At 45.4% G+C, this 14,794-nt stretch overlaps 1 protein-coding gene across 2 annotated transcripts in view; it reads left to right on the top strand.

Moving 5' to 3' along the window:
• CNTNAP4 (contactin associated protein family member 4) overlaps positions 1 to 14,794 on the top strand; it is a 580,041-nt gene that overhangs the window by 555,860 nt on the left and 9,387 nt on the right. For both annotated transcript variants that reach the window (XM_075599587.1, XM_075599597.1), the window contains 2 exons: positions 11,623 to 11,841; positions 12,504 to 12,575. In XM_075599587.1, coding sequence (XP_075455702.1) covers positions 11,623 to 11,841; positions 12,504 to 12,575 — 291 coding nt within the window. The remainder of the gene's footprint in view (positions 1 to 11,622; positions 11,842 to 12,503; positions 12,576 to 14,794) is intronic.

Here is a 14,794-nt window from a genome sequence, read left to right as displayed (position 1 = left end):
CCAGAAGAAGGGGCATTATGCCTCAAAATGTTGCCCCCTTTATCTTTGTCTTGTTCCCTCACCCCCTTTTTCCCTTGCCTAAGACCCTGAAAAAGCTGTTACAATGGCAAAGCAAATGTAGGGCAGTATCCCTATGCCTCGCATCACAATGGATGCAAGCTGAGAGTCTATTATTACCAGGAGAGAATTGTTAGCGTGCCTGCAAGATGCCTTCTCCTTCTGGTATCCAGCTTTTTTAAACATTCATGTTTGCTTTTGGCTGTAGTTTCTGCGGCGGTTGGTTCTCTGCTTAGGGAATGATGGGTCTCTGTAGATACTCACATGCACTGTTATACAGTACCATCTCACATGCAAGTATACATACCTGCTGCTAAGCAGTTTGCATGAAGCTGGGTAGATTACTTTATAATCTTCCCTATGTACAGTACATTCAGCTAGATACAGACTGATGTTGCTAAGGATTCAGCCATACTGATTGTATGTGGATCCCTGACACTAAGTCCTTCCTTAGTTTACCAATAAGGCTATATTAAAAGGGATGTTACACTGTGGAAGATTCTCTTGTTTGACATATACCTGTCAAATCAGTCAGTATCCAATTAGTCGCCACTCCCTTCACCTAAGGGCTCAGCAGGGACTACTAAGATTTACCTTCTGACTACTATCTGTCTGTTACTGCACTCTAACAATACATAAGGAAAGGGGGAGTGGACTGGGCGCTTCTAAAGTGATAACAAATACATATATTTCTAATGAAATACAAAGTGCAAAGTGAATAAACTTCAAATGTGTAATCAACCAATATCCTTCACCAAACCATAGTGAAGAATAATAATAAAAAATATATAATGTGAAGTGGAGCTGCTCAACAACCTCAGTTTTGACTGTTCTGTGTCCCAATCGTACTGTAACAGTCTCTTTTTCTTCTTTGAGAGGAGGAGCGCTGAATGTGTCCAGTGATATATAGAATATAAAAGAGAGCAAAAATAGTGCAGATGGTATATACTAGTGTTAGATCAGTCTTAAGGCTCTGATAAGGTTGCACTCACAAAACTTCCAGATATAAAAGATATGTCAGAGATTCTTCTCTCTCTGACTGGAGCCCTTTTGCAAATGGACGGTATGGTCACATGATACCCCTCAGTGTGTATGGTTTGTAGTCATCAAATATGCAATAGGAGAGAAATGCCACAATAATGTGTACTGTTTCACCAAATGTATTAAAAAGTACAGGATAAGAATAACAAACTCACATTTTCAAATAATATAACATTCATTGGAGAGAAACGCCAACAGAATGGAGCCGGTAGATGCTGCTGTGTATCCCACTCGCGTCTCAGCCTTTCCTTCCATATGCGTCACTTCTGGATGACGTCACAAGTGAGGGCGGAAGGACACCTTGCCTGTGGGTACAGCTCTGGATGCCCGTGTTTCCAAGCTTCAGTTCTCCCAATTAACTTACTCTGACTCAACGCGTTTCACTCTTTGCTTCCACGGGACTCAACACTAACAATACAGCCAACACCATTGACCCTCACGTTTTTCTGATTTTATTTAATTGGTCATTTATTATTATTATTATTATTTTTAATAAAAAAAAAACTATTGATCACTTTTTCATATGACTTTTTATGTCAATAAATGGTATGTCAATGAGTGCACAGTCTGGGATAGTATTTTTTATTTTTCACAGATACCTTATAATGAATATATATCAATTTTCATGTGTAGAAGTTCTATGTGGTGCTTTGTATATTATGTACACTAAGGTGTGAGCTTATTTATTGGAGGATTATATTTAGATGTGAACCAATCCAAAATAATTATTTGCCTCTACCTACACTGGCGACACACTTTATTTGAGCTTGGCTAGTCCCACGAATTCGGGTATACCCGGGTGTATTGAGGTTTGTGACTGTTTTCTGCCCGAGTGCATTGAGGTATTTTCCAGGCAGGGATTGAAGCATTTTATTCCCCATGGCTGCAATACTGCACCGTATATATATATATACTGCATTACAATTCATGAATTTATGCCATCTGGTAGACACGCGAAGCATTGCAGCCTATTAAATCCTAATCATTATCATTTAACAGATCAGCCGCCCGTCAGCCAGGCATGAACCCAGGCTGGGAAGGCAAACGTAACGGGGCTTGTCAGAGGTGAGGAGCGGCGCATTCCAGGTATCTGCCAGGTACATACTGGGTATTTGCTCGAATAAAGTGTGTCAGTGCAGTATAAGCCTAAAGCACCTAATGACTGGAATGGTGTACTGGTATCAGACCTACTGCTGCGGCCGAGTTTATTCGTGCATTTGCCCGTTCTCGGCCGCAGCAGTAACCTGGCGCACGCCGGAGGGTCCGGGCGCGCGCCGGAGCCTTGGAGGAGAGGCCCGCCGATCGGGGCTTCCCCCTCTCCTTACCGGGTCCGCCGGGTCCCCCGGAACGTCCCGCCGCCGTCAGTACATTCACGCGACACCAGGGCTCCCTCGGGGAGCCCTGGGCACGCGTACAGGCGGCACAGGCACCCGATGATGCGTGACCGCGCATCGGTAATGCGCGGAACGCTGAGGGAGTGCGGCTCGCAAGCCGGGACATTTCCCGGCTTGCGGAATGAGCCGCACTCGAATAAAGTGTGCCGCCTGTGTAACAGGACTAGAACCCACAAATAGTGATTTTCTAGGCAGCAGCTCTAGCAGTGTGAGCTTCACTGTCACATACATTTGAGGGCTCACTGCTCACTGATGTAGCTAATTTAGCTAATAGCATATGTCATAGGTATCTCAGGTGTGCTACATAAGGAACATTAAACTGTCAAATAGGAAGTATAAGTGATCTTCATTTAAAGGAAGCCAGGGGAAGGGAGCTACAACTGGAAAGAGCACTGATTTTGGTGATACATGATGTACTGTATATGTACAAAGGTGGCTGCTGTGTAACAGAACATGGTCACAAATATTCACTGTGCCATCTGCCAGAGTGCTAGAAACATACTGAATTGAAATACTTTATTTTAAAGTAAATACAACTCTAGAGACAGCAGGAAGTGATTCGCTGGCTTCCCATAGCACACAAAGTGTTATTGGGTTGACAAGTCTAAGGCACCTTATGAGGAATAAGGAACGTAAATTTCCTGTCCAACTCCCTTGATGACCGAATATGTTCCTACAGTATTCCCCTTCATGATGTTGATACCTATGAGGAGATGGTGTTTGGGGGAGCTGACAGTCACTTGATTATGCTGCTTCTGACTTAAGTGCGATCAGGAGCAGGATTAATGCTGTCAGGGTCCCATTCAGAAGCATGGATCCCAAAGCTCGATCCCAGCAGCCACTGTCCCTGGCATCGAAAACATTTTCTTGTTTTTCTATGGTGCCGTGGACAGTAAGTCTTGCTACATCTGTATATACAGTACTGTAGAGGGAGAGGGGGGTTGGCCCAGTATTAAAGGGGTTGCACCCCATATGGCCACCCCCTGACCTCACCAGGGAGGCAAGGGGTTAACTGGACTGCGGTCCAGGAATGTGGCTTAACCCTTGTCATGTCAGGAAAATGTATGTTCCTCTGTTCCCATGTTTCATTATAATCCTGTATTTTAAAAATGTTTTAAAGTGCATTTCTGTATCTCCAGTTCTGGAGGTCACAGAGAGTTGAAATTTGGCCAATATGTAGAGTCACTGTAGGCATTAAAAACTGGCAAATTTCTACCCACTGGGCCCACCAGAACGGAACTTATTAATATGTGAAGATATTAAAGTGTATATGGTATTTTGGATCTGCTCTGAAAATGCAGACTCCCTCGGCTATGCTAATAGGTCAGGAAGGGCAGCCGGATGATTTAGCATAAGCCCTGTGATCAAAAGTTAACTGCCCTGATTGTTTACACTAGGAAACAAGTACTGATCAAAAGACTCTGCCACTCTAATTGTTTACCTGAGGGCGGAGAAGCATCAAACTGGAGTGGTTTGTAAGTGTTATATCTACACTTACAAACAATGAAGATCCTGCCAGATACTTCATCTGGTAGACTGGTCGTCGCCCCTGATTTAATTATGGGGCTACAGAAATAAGACCCTCAGAGTCCCAGTACGCATGGGCTAACTAGCTGGGGGGTATGGGTTAAACTGTGTTTCCACGTTAGGGATTGGATACAGATAATTGTTCACCAATAGTCTGTATTCAATGTTAAGAATAGGGTTACAAAGGTATATAAACTGTGTCAACCCTACAGTTTTAGTTGTTCTTCTGATTTCACCTGGAATGTCACCGGATTGCTGGAGAATTGCTAGCTGATACTTGTCCATTCCTCAACCCTAAGTAAGTGTTACCTTCTTGCCTGTTAATTGTACTATATTGCTGTGTTCACCTTTTTAAGGAATACATATATTTTATTATATCTAAGCCTCGTTCAGTTCAACCCAGATATTTGGTGTTCATTATATCTTGTCATAAGTTACCGTGACAAGCATATAATTAACTGGTGGCAGCGGCGGGATTGAACTGAACTTAGTGAATTTAATTGAACTAAGTGTACTGCAGGACCCTGTAATATAGTGGGAACTCGAAGGGAATTGCGAGTTCCTGGGACAAAAGATATTGAACACAGTAGTGCAACAGTTAACACAAGTTGTAACACCACCTCACTGCTGCGACCGTGAACCATGAGCGAGGCTGAAGGCTCATCCAACATGAGGACACAAGCTCAGCTGAAAGACAAGTGCCATGAATATGGACTGCCCTATGAGAACCAGGAGGTCGCAGACATGGTAGACGCAATTGCTGACTGTGAAGCCCGGCTTGCAGAGCCTCAGGATACGGCTCAGCTTGCCCTTATACAGCCACCCGGAGATCAGGGAAGGAACCCAGTGCCGGGGCAGTGGAATCTCGGGGAGGGAACGAGTGCACCTCCCGGGAGCAGTGCAACAGGAGGGGTACTGGTTGCTGCGGCTACCAGTCCATGCACCCCTGAAATGTTGGCACTGATTACTGCATGGAGAGACAGAGGGACACCAGAGGAGCAGCTGCAGTTTATCACTATGGCAGTGAACAGACCCGCTTATTGCCCCCCTGTCCAACCCAACAAAGATGAACTCAAATTGGACCAGCACAGTCTCACCAAGTTCGTGGAAGGTACTGATCAGATCGACAGTTTTTTGAAGAACTTCGAAACACAGTGCCGGCGGTACAAAGTGCTTCCCCAGCATAGGGTTGCACGTTTGGACCCCTTACTGTCCAGCTTGGCTAAGCAGACGATGATGGCACTTCCAGATGAGTATGCGGATGACTATGAACACCTGAAAGAACTGTTATTGTTTCAGTACGGTTTTACCCCTGAAGCCTACCGGGGTAAATTCCGGCAGGAAGAGAGGCAACCCCTAGAGTCCTATGTTACCTACGTGACCCGCATGGCTTTGTACGGGATACGCTGGGTGGAGGGCTATGAGGCACGGACTTACCAACGCCTGCTGGACCTCATCTTTCAGGAGCAGCTCATGCAGCAGTGCCCGCCGGCGGTGAGGGCTTGGGTGTACGACCAGAAGCCCAAGACTTACCAGGCGGCGAGGCTTGCAGATGACTATGTGGCCAGCCGAGCCCTGATGCCCGCCAAAGCAGTAGCCAAAGCGGCGGTGGTGGCGCACCGGCCAAAAAGTCTGCCAATACCCCCCAATGGACTCAGAGGCCGCTGGCGGGCAGCAGTCACTGAAGGCGGGGGAGCTCTGGCACGAGCGGCGGTGCTACAACTGCAACCACCCTGGTCACATCAGGCCAGATTGCCCGGAAACCCTGTGTTCCGGCGGACCCCATCAGGGGTAACGCACCCCAGCTGCGAAGCCGGTAGCCCGCATGCGGGTGGCTTCCTCCAAAGACTCCGGACCGGTCATGGAACCAACTCCCAGCGAGACATCCCATGCCACACCTGTCCCGGTTTCATCGGTGCCTACAGCCAGGAGCAGAGGACATCTCAGCGTGGACCTGCAGCAGACAGACGGCCGGAGCAGACATCTCACCCCGGTCACAGTCGGTGACAGGCAAGCAGTCGGCTTGATGGATTCAGGAGCTGCAGTGACCCTGGTCCGACCTGATATGGTCCGGCCAGAGCAATTACTCCCAGGCCCTGGGATACAGATCACTGTGGCCGACGGAGAGCCACGTTTCCTGCAAGTGGCCAGAATATTTTTGGATTGGGGGGAGGGCCAGGGTGTGCCGGAGGTGGGGGTTTTATCCGGTTTGGACGCTGAAGCTCTTCTTGGCAACAATCTGGGTCCAATGACCTGCACCTATGACCGAATGCCCAAACCCGCTGCAGTGATGGCGGTTACCCGGAGCAAGACAGCACCAATGGCGGCGGCGCCAGTCCCCCAGCCTTTGGGACCAACGTTTATGGAGGGCGCAGAGGAGCCCGGGGAGGTAAGCCAGGATCAGTTACAACCACAGACCGACTTACTGTTTCCCCTCACCCTTCCCCATTCTCCGGATAATGACATGACTGGGGGGTGGCCAGAATTAGGAGCCCAGTTTAGGGAGGCAGTAAAGACAGACCCTACCCTGGCCGGCGTGAGACTTCGGGCGTCCGAATCTCAGGCAGGGGAAGGCACTGAGCACTGCCTATGGTATAAGGGACTCCTGTATAGAGAAGAAGGGAACCCAGGGAAAGAGGAGGTATTGACCGGTAAGCGACAGCTAGTAGTGCCCCAGGGGTACCAACAGCAACTGTTACGGGTAGCTCACTCTATTCCGTTAGCGGGACATCAGGGGGTCAACAGAACGCGAGCCCGGTTATTACAGCGTTTCTACTGGCCGGGGGCATCTCGAGATGTGGGCACTTTCTGCCGCTCTTGTGATGCCTGCCAGCGAGTGGGTAAGGTGGGCTACCGTGTGAAGGCACCCCTGAAACCCCTACTGATAATAGGGGAACCCTTACAGAAAGTAGCGATGGACCTTGTAGGACCCCTTATGATTCCTAGCAGGTCAGGGAAGCGCTACATCCTCACGGTGGTGGATTTTGCCACCCGGTACCCTGAGGCGGTAGCGCTTGCCACCATAAGTGCCAAGACAGTGGCAGCAGCTTTGCTGAACATTTTCTCTAGGGTAGGTTTCCCTAGTGAGATCCTAACCGATCAGGGGTCACAGTTCATGAGTGAACTGTTACATTGTCTCTGGGATGCATGCGGTGTACAGCACCGGCGCACTACCCCTTACCATCCCCAGACAAACGGATTATGTGAGAGGTTTAACGGTACCCTGAAGCAGATGCTTCGGACCTTTATAGAGGCGGAGGGGAAAGACTGGGAGATTCATTTACCGCACTTGCTGTTTGCCTACCGAGAGGTACCGCAGGAATCTACAGGCTTCTCCCCCTTTGAGCTACTATATGGCCGCATGGTACGTGGACCTCTGGACCTATTCTGTGAGGGATGGGAAGGGGAGGCTACTTCTACTGATGCTCCAGTGATCCAGTATGTAGTAGATCTCCGAGACTGGTTAGAAATGCTCATGGGGGTGGCCCAGGACCACCTCAGGGCCGCTCAGACCAAGCAAAAGCAATGGTATGACCGGAATGCCCGTAGCAGGAAATTCATCCCAGGACAGCAGGTGCTTGTTCTCAAACCCACTCGGGAGAACAAGTTGATGGCTGCCTGGTCGGGACCGTACCCGGTTATCCAAAAGGTGAATGAGTACAACTACGTTGTACAGGTAGAGCCTGAGTGGCATAAGACATATCATGTCAATATGCTGAAAAAATACAGAGCACCAAGTATGGGAGCAGTAATGGCCATTTGTAGCCCACTGCTGGAGAATCCGGCGAGCAATGCTCTGTCTGATCTCCTAGGGGAGGTTAGGCAGGGAAACACTGTGGAGCAGGTAGAGATAGGGGCACAGTTGAGTGCTAGGCAGCAGGTAGAAGCCAGAGACATGCTATCTAAGTTTAGAGCCCTCTTCACTGACATGCCAGGGACCACACATCTCACAAAACACCCAGTGCACACAGGGGATCTGCAGCCTCTGCATAAGTATGCTTATAGAGTGTCAGCAGAGGTCAAGACCAGTATGGAAAGGGAGATAGAGGAGATGCTGACCCTAGGGGTAATTACTCCGTCCCAGAGTCCTTGGGCAAGCCCGGTAGTTCTAGTCCCTAAGAAGGACAAGACCACCCGGTTTTGTGTGGACTTCCGCTTGCTCAACGCTGGGACGGTGTCAGATGCCTACCCCATGCCCCGCATGGATGAGTTACTGGATGAACTCACGGGGGCAAAGTATCTGACCACTATGGATTTGAGCAAAGGCTATAGGCAAATCTCACTGACCCTGGAGGCTAGGGAGAAGTCAGCATTCATCACTCCAAGTGGCCTCTATGAGTTTTTGGTGATGCCATTTGGGATGAAGAATGCCCCGGCTACCTTCCAACACCTGGTCAATAGGTTACTGGAAGGGATGCAGAGCTATGCCAGGGCTTACTAAGATGACATTGCTGTCTTTAGTAATTCCTGGGACTCCCACTTAGGACATGTAGCTGCGGTGCTGGATAGGATCAGGGAGGCTGGGCTAACCTTGAAACCCACTAAGTGTATGGTAGGGATGGCATATTTCCTGTACTTAGGGCACAGGGTGGGTGGAGGGCACCTCAAACCAGAGACAGCCAAGGTAGAAGCCATAGTTCAGTGGCCTGCTCCAAAAACCAAGAAACAGGTCATGTCATTTTTGGGCACCGCAGGGTACTATAGGAAGTTTGTCCCACGGTACAGCGCCGTGGCCAAACCCCTAACTGATTTGACTAAGAAGCAACTACCTGTGCTTATCACCTGGACTCCTGCCTGTGAAACTGCTTTCCAGGCACTGAAAACTGCGCTTGCTGGGGCCCCCATACTGGCTGCCCCAGACTATACCAAACATTTCCTTATACAGACTGATGCCTCGGACTATGGCATTGGGGCTGTGTTGAGCCAAGTGGGGGATGACGGTAGAGAGCACCCTGTGGTGTACCTCAGCCGAAAACTACTCCCCAGAGAAGTGTCACCATTGAGAAAGAGTGCTTGGCCATTGTGTGGGCACTAAAAAAACTCCAGCCCTATGTGTATGGAAGGGCTTTCACGGTCCTCACAGACCACAACCCCCTGAGTTGGCTGCAGAGGGCATCAGGGGAGAATGCCAAGTTGCTAAGGTGGAGCTTGGTCTTGCAAGAGTTTGAGTTTACTATTCAGTACAAAAAGGGTAGTGAAAACAGCAATGCTGATGGACTTTCACGTCAGTACTATCCCTCTGAGATTGAGTTCGTTAAGGATGCCAGCAGTGCCCCACTCCCCGTTAGGGCCAGTGAGCCACAGGTCACCCATTAAGAAGGGGAGGTGTAGAGGGAGAGGGGGGTTGGCCCGGTATTAAAGGGGTTGCACCCCATATGGCCACCCCCTGACCTCACCAGGGAGGCAAGGGGTTAACTGGACTGCGGTCCAGGAATGTGGCTTACACCTTGTCATGTCAGGAAAATGTAGGTTCCCCTGTTCCCATGTTTCATTATAATCCTGTATTTTAAAAAAATGTTTTAAAGTGCATTTCTGTATCTCCGGTTCTGGAGGTCGCAGAGAGTTGAAATTTGGCCAATATGTAGAGTCACTGTAGGCATTAAAAACTGGCAAATTCTGACCCACTGGGCCCACCAGAACGGAACTTATTAATATGTGAAGATATTAAAGTGTATATGGTATTTTGGATATGCTCTGAAAATGCAGACTCCATCTGCTATGCTAATAGGTCAGGAAGGGCAGCCGGATGATTTAGCATAAGCCTTGTGATCAAAAGTTAACTGCCCTGATTGTTTACACTAGGAACCAAGTACTGATCAAAAGACTCTGCCACTCTAATTGTTTACCTGAGGGCGGAGAAGCATCAAACTGGAGTGGTTTGTAAGTGTTATATCTACACCTACAAACAATGAAGATCCTGCCAGATACTTCATCTGCTAGACTGGTCGTCGCCCCTGATTTAATTATGGGGCTACAGAAATAAGACCCTCAGAGTCCCAGTACGCATGGGCTAACTAGCTGGGGGGCATGGGTTAAACTGTGTTTCCACGTTAGGGATTGGATACATATAATTGTTCACCAATAGTCTGTATTCAATGTTAAGAATAGGGTTACAAAGGTATATAAACTGTGTCAACCCTACAGTTTTAGTTGTTCTTCTGATTTCACCTGGAATGTCACCGGATTGCTGGAGAATTGCTAGCTGATACTTGTCCATTCCTCAACCTAAGTAAGTGTTACCTTCTTGCCTGTTAATTGTACTATATTGCTGTGTTCACCTTTTAAAGGAATAAATATATTTTATTATATCTAAGCCTCGTTCAGTTCAACCCAGATATTTGGTGTTCGTTATATCGTGTCATAAGTTACCGTGACAAGTACTCTTGTAGTTGAATATCAAGAGACTTTTGAGCCACTACAGTACCGACACACTTTATTGCAGTGTGGTCGGTACCGCAAGCCGGGATATTTCCCGGCTTGCTTGTGGCTGCCCCTCGGCGTGCCGCACGTCATAGACGCGCGGTCAGGCGTCTTCGGGAGCCTGCGCCCCCTGCACGCACGTTCAGGGCTCCCCGAGGGAGCCCTGGTGTCCCGCGATCTGCGGGACGGCGGCAGGGGGTTCCGGGGCACCCGGCGGACCCGGTAGCGGTAGGGAGAGCGCCCCGATCGGAGGGCGCTCTTCCGCTGCTTCGGCGCGCGCCCGTCACACTCGGGCGCGCGCCAGGCTACTGCTGCGGCCAAGAACGGGCAAATGCTCGAATAAACTTGGCCGCAGCAGTACGTATGTTTGGATGCTATAAAAATCATTCATTTTGTGTATACTAGATTTGGTTTGTGTGCTGCTCTCCTAAGAAAGATACAAACAAATATACATCTATTTGGAAGACTAAAGGAACTATTTTTATGAGGAGAAGCAAATGTCGTCCTTACATTCTGCTTACCCTACTGAAGCAAAATAATTGTAGTTGCCTATACATTCACAGGCACTTCTCAGCCTACTTGTTAGCCTACAAATCCTTATCCACTCCCCATTTTCCTTCCATCTGCATTCTAAGTGCTTCACATACTAAGACTTGCATATAGTATGAATAGAGGCCCAAATAATCTAAACAATAATTTGTTGCCAAACCTTCTCAACTTTTAACATATGCAAGAATAACATTTTACCTGTACTGGTGAAGATGAAGTACAGGGTTTATATTAAATCGGGCAAAAGAAAAAGAAAATAAGCTTTCTACTGTATGTTCTCACATTTAGAAAGAATAACATGAATTACATACTGTACAGTAGTTATGTATTTATTTCTAAACAAATGCAAATTGTTCTTTTAAAATAATAGTTTTTAATCTAACAATTATGTACAGTATGTGCTGTAACCAAGTAACATTGATGTTTTGTAACATTTTATATACATTGCACAAATTATTTATTTCACAGTGGATATTGCGGAGGAACATTTTGTTTCATACAGTATGTACTATTTGCAGACTGAAAGCAGCAAAACCACATGTGTGCATTGGATTAAAATGTGCTTTGTAAGATGCAGGTTATTACTACTACTTTTCTGATTGATTAATTGTGTCCTGATTTTTTTTCTTAACAGATAAAAGTGATGTCGATTTTGAGACTATGAAGGCAAATACACATGGGTTTGTTGGATGTCTTTCGTCAGTGCATTTTAACCAAATTATCCCATTGAAAGCTGCATTGTACCATGAGAAATTATCCCCAGTCACAATAAAAGGACACGTAAAAGAGTCCAATTGTGGCTCTTTAAATGAAATAGACTCAACCTCAAGTGAAACAATACATTCATTTGCAGGTAAAGTGAGTTTATGGCTACTATTAGTTTTATTTAACAACATGTTCAATCTTTCTCATTCCTTTGTTGTGTTTTTCTCTATACATCTTTCTTTCTTTATATATAGTACCATCATGTTTCTTTATTTTAAAGATTTTTAACTATTGTGCATGATAATCAAATACTTTTCCTGTTGAGGCTAACTTTGCAATTTAATTTAAGAGTACTTCAGTACTAACACAACCCAATTTAATGTACAATCATTTGTTTAATCTCATAAAATTGTGAATTACACTGTAAACATTGCATATAAAATTAATGAACCTCTGCCTTTATTTAACAAAAGACTAGAAAAAACATAACTTATAAAGAATTTGAGACTGTAGCACCAATTCTGACATTTGTTTACTTCAAGTTAACCACCATTACATAATTTTTTTCACAATTCTTCACTTTGAGATGCAATATACTTTATTTATGGAGTTGCTTTGCAAAGTGAAATAAATACGTTATTTAAATATTTGTGTCTGTTTCTCAACAGTCATGCATCATACATTTGTGATGTCACTGGCAACATACTAGGACTGATACAATGTGACTACACATCTGAGAATATAACAATTACATTTAAGCTGGTTTGGAGAATCTGTCTCATTTAGCAATTTTTCATTTTGTGATTGTAGATCATTCAGGACCAATACATGAAGGAGAGCCCGTAGCTAATGCAATTAAAAGTGATTCTGCAGTCATCGGGGGTAAGAAATATTATCAGCTATCAATTCTATTAACTATGTCTTATTGAGTCAACATAAAATACATTTAGTTATTTAATATTATAGTAAAGTGTTGTTGGTTTTTTTTTTGTTATTTAAGTTGTTTATTAATCATTTTTCCAAAAGTAAGGGGGGTACAAAAAGAAAAAGGGGGGGGGAACAATACAATGGTACAATATTGAAAATAGTCTGATTACACTGGAAGGGAGGAGAGTATGGGAAGGGGGGAAGGGGACAGCATTTGAAACCATGTAACATATTAAATTACAGATGTGGTACAACATAGATCATAAATCTTAAATCACTCTGTTCCAAATAATCTAGTCTAAATATGGGGATATACCTGCATTTCTAAACCAAGGAGCCCATGTCTCTGAGAATTGTGAAGTGGAACCAGTTAGGTAGGCAGTGAGTTTTTCCATGTAGACTATATGCCAGATTTTGTTATTGATTTGGTTTAAGGATGGGGGAGTCGGTTGTTTCCAGTTTTTGGCGTTGGTGCATCTAGTAGCATTTAGAATTTGGGAGATAACTTTAATTTCTTTTTTGTTACAATTAGCCATTGGTTTTCCCAAGACTGTATGTATTGGGTCCTGTGGGACAATGATTCCCAGAACCCTGTGTATTAAAGCAAACATTTCCCTCCATGTTTGCTGAATTTTTGGACACGACCAAAATATGTGCAGTATATTCCCCCTTTTGCCACAACCACGCCAACATAAAGGAGAGACACCTGGGAGAAAAGAGTTCAACCTGGTAGGAGTCATATACCATCTAAATATTAGCTTGTAAATATTCTCCTTAATCACCACACAGGAAGAATTTTTGGAGGCAGCCTCCCAAACATCTTTCCAGACATCAAAATCCAAATTGGTATTTAACTCCTCCTCCCAGGATGTCATATATTTATCAGGGATTTGGCTATTTTGACGGGCGTCAAACTATGGTATAGCCTGGAAGTAATGCCCTTCATAAGAGGCTGACGTACACACCAGTCTTCATATAGCGTTAACACATGTGGTTGGTTTGGCTTGTAAATGGATTGAATATAGTGCCTAATTTGGAGAAATCTGAAAAATTCAGAGGAGGGAATGTCGTGGCTCGTTTGTAACGAGGTGAATGGAGGGACTTTACCTTTGATGAGAATATCATTAACTCTTAGGAGTCCTTTTTGGACCCAAAGGTTGGATTGTCGGTTATTAGTGTAAAAAGGGAGGGAGGGATCTGAAAACAGGGGTTGCATGAGGGATGGGGTACCAGTCAGTTGGAACCTAGCTTTAAGGGAGTCCCAAAGATTACATGCGAAAGATAACACCGGGTTTGTGTAAACCTCAGCTGGTCTGGATTTTCTATTAAGCCAGAGGAGAGTCTTAATTTCGCATGGGGAGCAGATCGATTCTTCTAGTTCGACCCATCTTTTTTCGGTTGGGTTTGAATGCCAACTAACTAGTTGCCCTAGTTGTGCCGCTCTGTAGTACTTTTGTAGGTTTGGAAGGGCTAAGCCCCCTTCTAACTTAGATTTATAAAGGATAACTTTGCGGACTCTAGGACGTCTATTTTGCCATACAAATTTCAGAATTTTATTTTGAATATTATTTAGGTCCTTCTGACAAATCTTAACTGGGAGAGTTTGGAAGAGGTACAGGATTCTAGGTAAGATGTTCATTTTAATGGTGGCGATCCTTCCGAACCAAGATATGATGTATGGATTCCAGGTGGACAAGTCCTTTGCAACTTGGTCGAATAAAGGTTTAAAGTTTATTTTGTATAGGGATGAGTAATCTTTTGTTATTTGAACCCCTAAATATTTAATGTGGGTCTGATTCCACTTGAAGTCAAAATTAAGTTGAAGTAATTTTACCATATCCTTGGGAAGGTTTAAGCTAAGAGCCATAGATTTAGAGTGGTTAATTTTGTATCCTGAGAGGGAGCCAAACTCAGATAGAGCTTGGAAAAGGTTGGGGAGGGAGATACGAGAGTTTGAGAGCGTCAATAGTATGTCATCCGCATAGAGAGCTATCTTGAATTCCTTCTGTCCAACATTGATACCCGTGATATTGGGGTTCATTCTTATCTGGCAGGCTAATGGTTCAATTGCCAAAGCAAATAACAAGGGGGACAGTGGGCACCCCTGTCTGGTTCCGTTCGATATTGGGAAAGGGTCAGACAAGGAGTTATTCATTTTTACTATGGCTGTTGGA

The sequence above is a fragment of the Ascaphus truei genome, chromosome 1 (genome assembly GCF_040206685.1).
Source record: "Ascaphus truei isolate aAscTru1 chromosome 1, aAscTru1.hap1, whole genome shotgun sequence".
NCBI lineage: Eukaryota > Metazoa > Chordata > Amphibia > Anura > Ascaphidae > Ascaphus > Ascaphus truei.
This window is presented reverse-complemented; position numbering and strand designations above follow the sequence as displayed.